Source organism: Citrus clementina, unplaced genomic scaffold, assembly GCF_000493195.1.
Source record: "Citrus clementina cultivar Clemenules unplaced genomic scaffold, Citrus_clementina_v1.0 scaffold_5, whole genome shotgun sequence".
NCBI classification, from domain to species: domain Eukaryota; kingdom Viridiplantae; phylum Streptophyta; class Magnoliopsida; order Sapindales; family Rutaceae; genus Citrus; species Citrus x clementina.
The window spans coordinates 22888067-22894720 of record NW_006262201.1 but is presented as its reverse complement, the minus strand read 5'-3'; the positions used below and the strand labels follow the sequence as shown (position 1 = coordinate 22894720).

At 33.3% G+C, this 6654-nt stretch overlaps 1 protein-coding gene across 1 annotated transcript; it reads left to right on the top strand.

Annotated features, from left to right (window-relative positions):
* The first annotated feature begins 4345 nt into the window (after positions 1 to 4345).
* LOC18040969 (disease resistance protein RPS2) lies at positions 4346 to 6504 on the top strand. The gene is made up of 2 exons (XM_024183635.1): positions 4346 to 6268; positions 6499 to 6504. The coding sequence occupies exons 1-2, from the start codon at positions 4346 to 4348 to the stop codon at positions 6502 to 6504; spliced, it is 1929 nt and encodes a 642-aa protein (XP_024039403.1).
* Positions 6505 to 6654: the final 150 nt, after the last annotated feature.

Sequence of the window (6654 nt, the reverse complement as noted above, 5' to 3'; positions counted from 1 at the left end):
AAATTGATCATCAACAAAAACATCCAAAAGTTTAACTCCAAGTTTTCTATTCAATTGACATAACCCTTAAATTTCAAAAGGTACAATCAATTTTGTGTCTAATCCTATAAAATTAGAAAATTAAAGAATATTATATATTGATAATTAAATAATATGCAATTAATAATGTTAAAAAAATAATGTTAAACATATTGCCAACTAAAATAATTGGGAGAATTGGAGTTCCAAGATAAATTCTTATCTAGTCCGAAATCAACAATTGGGATTAATTTCAATCATAAACTCTGCTTTTAAAATTGGTCCTAATAATATGGACAAATCCCATTCTGATCAATATGGAATCCCAAACCCATACCTTTGGATTTCGATGGTGTTTAGTTAGAGGGAGGGGAGAGAAAGGAAATGAATTCAAATTCCATTCACTTTTCTATTGCTTGGTTTTCACTAATATGTGGGAATTCAATTTCTATTGAAATTTAATTTTCATCAAATTGTGCATTTTGGATTCCTCACCGAAGGCTGTAAAATTCAAATTCCCTTTCTATTAGAAATCGAATCTTCCAAAATTGCTCCTCTCAAATTTTTATCAATTATTTTAATTCTTATCAAATAATTCTTATTTATGATTTTATTTTTTCAATTTAAATTGTCACTAAGGAGTCGGACTTACTACCACAGAAAAGCAAAAAAATAATTAATAGATTATGATAATTCTATGTATTGTATGAAAATTGCAATCCAAAAATTTTCCCTACAAAACGATTTTTAATCGACGGCAAATCCATGCTTTCAAATTTAGTCAGCTGAACTAATTTTTGTTTTTTGTTTTTGGATTAACTTTGAAATGTTGCGTACAGAATAAGAAATGAGACTGAGGAATAAGTCGTTGGCAGCTGGTCTGTTTGGCCATTAATATTTTGACATTCAAGTTCATTATTATTAAGCCATAAAAAATCTATTGAAATTACTCACCGTACAATGATGGTTGGAGCTGCATGTATCATTTATTATTAACAATTAACTTATGAAATGCTTTGAATGTACCTCCTAGGTCGTATTTACTACACTAGTTAGGAGAAATTACGATGTTAAATTATTTGATAAATACTTATTATAATTTGAAAAATATGTTACTTTTGTCTTCCACTTTATGATAAAAAATTTAATATCTATATATAAATCATTCATTCTATAATCTTGAACTTTATTAAAGTTCCAAAAACTATTACTTTATATGATATATTCGGGTGATGTTATTACACTATTATACCATACAAAATATATTTGCTTTCTTAAATTTTAATAAAGTCTAAATTTTGGAGAGAAGCACTTTATATATATGTATATATAATGGTTCTGACATCATTATTTTAACAAAGTGATGATATCACTAACAAACTAAATAACACATATTTCAATACACCAATCGATTAAAAAGATACAGTTCTTAATGTGTTAAAATATATGTTTCTTGTATATTATTGATATTTTCACTTTAACAAAGTGAGGGACTCCTCACTATAGAAGTACTTTATAAATATTCCTTGTATTTTTGTGAAATTATTATTTAAAAGTCATATCTTACCAAAGACTAATAATTTTTATTTTATCATTATGCCGTACTTTTCAAGACAGAACACCTCAATACGATGACCTTAATTTTTGAACTCTACTGTACAAAGTTGTTGGCTGGTCTATTTACTTTAGTCTTTCAATTATTTGTCGTTTGAACTGAGATGATCCGAATAAAGCTATATATCAATAATTTCCTTGTGAAACTTCGGGAAAAAATAAAAATCCTCTCATACAGTAGCATTATTTTAATTCTCAGCTTGATTATGTTTTGAGTTAACTTATAGATTATTTGAAATAAAAAGAATATAATTTATTTTTTCTAACTAAATATTTTAAAATAATTTTGTTAATTTAATGAGTAATTATACACTTACAAAGTTATGATATAAAATTATATCCCAGAATACTACTATGTGTTTCTTAGTAATTAACTTTTTATACTATTATTAATGAGATAATTAACTTCAACACCAATAAACAAATTTTATATTAATACATCCTCTAACTTTATTATCAAATAATCATATGTCATAATCAAACCAAGCTACCAGAGCCTACCACTAAAAGCTTGATTGAAGGGTTTTCCAAGTTTGAAAATGTTAGTAGCATTGGCAAATGGCAACTTCCAGGAATCTTTCGATCAGAATAGTTGAATCAACTATTCAGTGAAATACACAAATGGCACAAAGGACCCCACCACCCGTTAAGTCACGTCATTTATTTATTTGTAAATGAAAAATAAGGTTCCGATCGGAAGAAATCACCACCTTATAATGCATGATTACCCGTATGTCAAGTTTGGCGATTATAAGTTATCATCACAATAACTTTGGACTTTAATATTTAAGTCTCCATTTGGGACCAATGTATGGCAGTTGGACAACACATCACTCAATTATGGAGTGTGAAATATTGATATTGTTCTTATTATTTTATGTAATGTATAAACTTTTCCTTTTATTTTTGTTTGTTTATTTATTTTTTATACTTAATAAATATAAATTTATTTTTTTAATATTTAACAAATAGTCACGACCAGACAATATTGCCAGAAAATAACGAACGATGACCCAAATCCTTTTATTTTACAAAAATAATTTCAATTCACAACAACATTTTTAGGTCAATTGATAATTATAATATGACACAACTTGTACTTTCATTCCTATGCTAAAATATATCTAGCCTGCTCATAGTCAAGAAATATATCTATTCAACACATATTTGTTGGAAAAATTATCTACTAATTAATTATTTAAGACGAGATTACGAGTCCTAACATAAATTAGGATAAAAAATAATATATTGAAATTCAGAATATTTTTTTTTCCTTCTGCAGTTTAAAAAGGAGTCGCCCACGAGTATTGAAATAATTTTATCAGATTCGCTTAAAAGTAGTTTTACGAGCAAGCAGTTTTTCCCTCTTGATCCCCGTATTCGTCAGCTCCTACTATTTGCCTTCAATTCTCAGTCAAGAAAACCTCTCCTGATTTTCGTCTTTTGATCTCATACACACTTTGCTTCTGTTTATCGTGGTCACTGCTCGTGCTAGCCGTTTTCTTATTTATCTTTGTTCCCTTTTTCCATCAGCTCTTTGCATTTTCATTGGATCAAGCAACCCTTTTCTTGATTCAATTTTCTGATCTCAAAAACACTTTGATTCTCTTCTGTTACACTGATTTTCCCTTTTTTCAATTTTGCCTTGTTTTGCTTCTACTTGATTATCAATTGCGCGGCCGTTGACTCTGTTCTATTTCTATTTCGTTCCCTCCCCCCCCCCCCCCCAACCCAAAAAAAAAATGGACATTTTGAAAAGCATTGTTCCAGGAGTTGTAAACTGCTTGTCTCCTCACGCACAACGCGAATTTAGTTATTGGTATAACTCCGCCGCCAACTTTGAGAATCTCAAGGCAGAACTCGATGGGCTCAAGGATGAAAGAGAAAGCATTCAGCGCAGAGTTTCTGAGGCTGAAAGAAAAAGTGAAAAGATTGAAGAGAAGGTTGAGAAATGGCTGGTTAATGCGAACAAGAGCATTGAGGAGGCAGCCAAATTCATTCTAGACGAAGAGAAAGCAAATGAACGATGTCTCATGGGGCTGTTTCCTAATTGGATTACTCGCTATCAGCATGGAAAGAAAGCAGAAACAGAGAAGGAGGCCCTTTTTAAACTCCGAGAAGAAGCTGGGAGATTTGATGATAGAATTTCCTACCGTACCATTCCGGAGGAGATTTGGCTCAAGTCTCACAAAGGCTACGAGGCCTTCGAATCAAGAAGTTCTACTTTGGAGGCTATAAAAAACGCATTGATCGATGTTAGTGTCAGCATCATTGGGGTGTACGGCATGGGCGGCATTGGAAAGACGACACTGGTGAAGAAGGTTGCCAGGCAAGCTATGGAAGACAAGCTCTTTGATATGGTGGTCTTTTCAGAGGTTTCCCAAATCCCAGACATAAAAAGGATTCAACAGGAAATTGCCGAGAAGTTGGGCCTGGAGTTGCGCGAGGAAGTTGAATCTAGCAGAGCAAGTAGAATATTTGAGCGATTGAGAAATGAGAAGAAGATCCTTGTGGTTTTAGATAACATCTGGAAACACCTTGACTTGGAGACTGTTGGAATTCCTTTTGGAGAAGATCATAAAGGCTGCAAACTACTGCTTACAGCAAGAGATCGTAGTGTCCTCTTAAAAATGGGATCTAAAGACAACTTCTTGATTACAACTTCTTGATTAACAATTTAAATGAAGAAGAAGCTTGGCGATTGTTTAAGATGATGGTCGGTGATGATGTTGAAAATCGTGAGTTGAAATCTACAGCAATAGACGTCGCCAGGGCATGTGGAGGTTTGCCCATTGCCTTGACTACAGTGGCAATGGCACTGAGAAGCAAGAGTCTGCATGGATGGAAGGTTTCCTTGGGAGAACTCCGAACGCCTTCAATGGACAACTTCGAAGGAGTATCTGCAGAGACTTATTCAAGTATTGAGCTGAGTTTCAACCATTTAAAAGATGAGCAACTCAAGAAAATATTTCTGCTCTGTAGTCAAATGGAAACCCGTATTCTTACTTTGGACTTGTTTAAGTACTCCATGGGTTTGGGTATATTTAAAAGAGTCAATAAGATGGAAGATGCGCGAGACAAATTATATGCATTGGTCCATGAACTTAGGAACTCTTGTTTGTTGATTGAGGATAGCAATGAACAATTTTCAATGCATGATGTTGTTCGCGATGTCGCAATATCAATTGGATGCCGAGACCAACATGGGATTTTGGTAGGAAATGAGGATGTGTGGGACTGGCGAAATGAGGATGCACTTCGAAAATGCAAAGCTATCACTTTAAGATATGATAGTAATCGTCATTTTCCTGAAGGATTAGAATGCCCAAACCTTGAATTTTTATGTATCTCTCTCAAAGATTCTTCTCTTGAAATCAATATTCCTGGGAACTTTTTTATCGGGATGAAAAAGCTTAGAGTTCTGGATTTTACTCGAATGCAGTTTTCTTCTTTTCCATCTTCAATTGATCTTCTAGTAAATCTTCACACACTATGTCTGGATCAAAGTGCGTTGGGGGACATAGCAATCATTGGGAAGTTGAAGAATCTAGAAGTCCTTAGCTTTTTGATGTCTGATATTATGCAGTTGCCAGAAGAACTTGGTCAATTGAATAAGTTGAGATTGTTAGATTTAACCAATTGTTTCCATCTAAAAGTTATTGCGCCCAATCTCATATCAAGCTTAACTCGACTAGAAGAGCTGTATATGGGTAATTGCTTCATTGAATGGGAGGTTGAAAGAGCAAACAGCAAAAGAAGTAATGCTAGCCTTGACGAATTGATGCATTTACCTCGGCTAACCACTCTAGAAATTGACGTTAAAAATGACAGTATTTTACCAGAAGGTTTTTTGGCCAGAAAGCTCGAAAGGTTCAAAATATCTATTGGAAATGAGTCATTCATGCCTCCCAAGTGTGTTAGACAAGATTGGTTCCAAAGTCAGCCGCACTTTTCGATCAACAGTGATCGCAAGAGTTTAAGAGCATTGAAGCTCAAGCTTGATTTTATGGACATTTGCTCCATGAAATTGCAGGGCATCAATAACGTAGAATGCTTATGGTTGGACAAGCTGCAAGGCATCGGGGATGTTCTTTTCAATTTGGACACGGAGGGCTTTTCACAATTGAAGCTTCTCTGGGTTCAAAATAATCCTGACATCTTTTGTATCGTCGATTCAAGGGAGATGGTCGCTTGTGATGCCTTTCCTCTTTTGGAGTCACTTATCCTTCACAATTTGATCAACATGGAGAGGGTATGTATTGATCGGCTCAAAGTAGAGTCTTTCAACCAACTCAAAAACATAGAAGCATATAATTGTGATAAGTTGAGTAATATCTTTTGGCTCTCTACAACAAAATGCCTTCCAAGACTTGAGAGAATTGCAGTTGTTAATTGCAGCAAGATGAAAGAGATTTTTGCAATTGGGGAAGAAGTTGATAATGCAATTGAGAAGATAGAGTTTGCTCAATTAAGATCTTTGAGCCTGGGGAATCTTCCAGAGGTTACAAGTTTCTGCCGTGAAGTGAAGACTCCTTCAGCATCACCAAACAGACCAGTGTCGCAAGAGGAATCGACGACTATGTATGGCTCCAGCGAAATCACTTTGGATACTTCAACCCTGCTTTTCAACGAGAAGGTGCGTAAGCTTACATTTTCTTTATATATATATATAAAGGTATGAAACCATTTTCTAGATTTTTTTTCAATAGCTTACTTTTAAGTTTGAAAAATATGACAAAGCATCGATAAATTAATACTTAATAAATTGAAAACTTTTGTTATACAATAATCTTTGCTAGTCTAGACTAAGGGACCACAGACTAAAGTATCAATGTGGTAAATTAATAATTATATGAACCTTTTTAGGTATAGCATTTATAAAAGAATCCTTAGTCTTTCCATATAAAAGAACTTACAAAATAAATTAGTAATTTACTATCATGCAATAAAATAATTTCATTTTTTCCCTAATTTCTTTATTACCTCTAAAACTAACATATAAAAAAAATCATATAATGAATT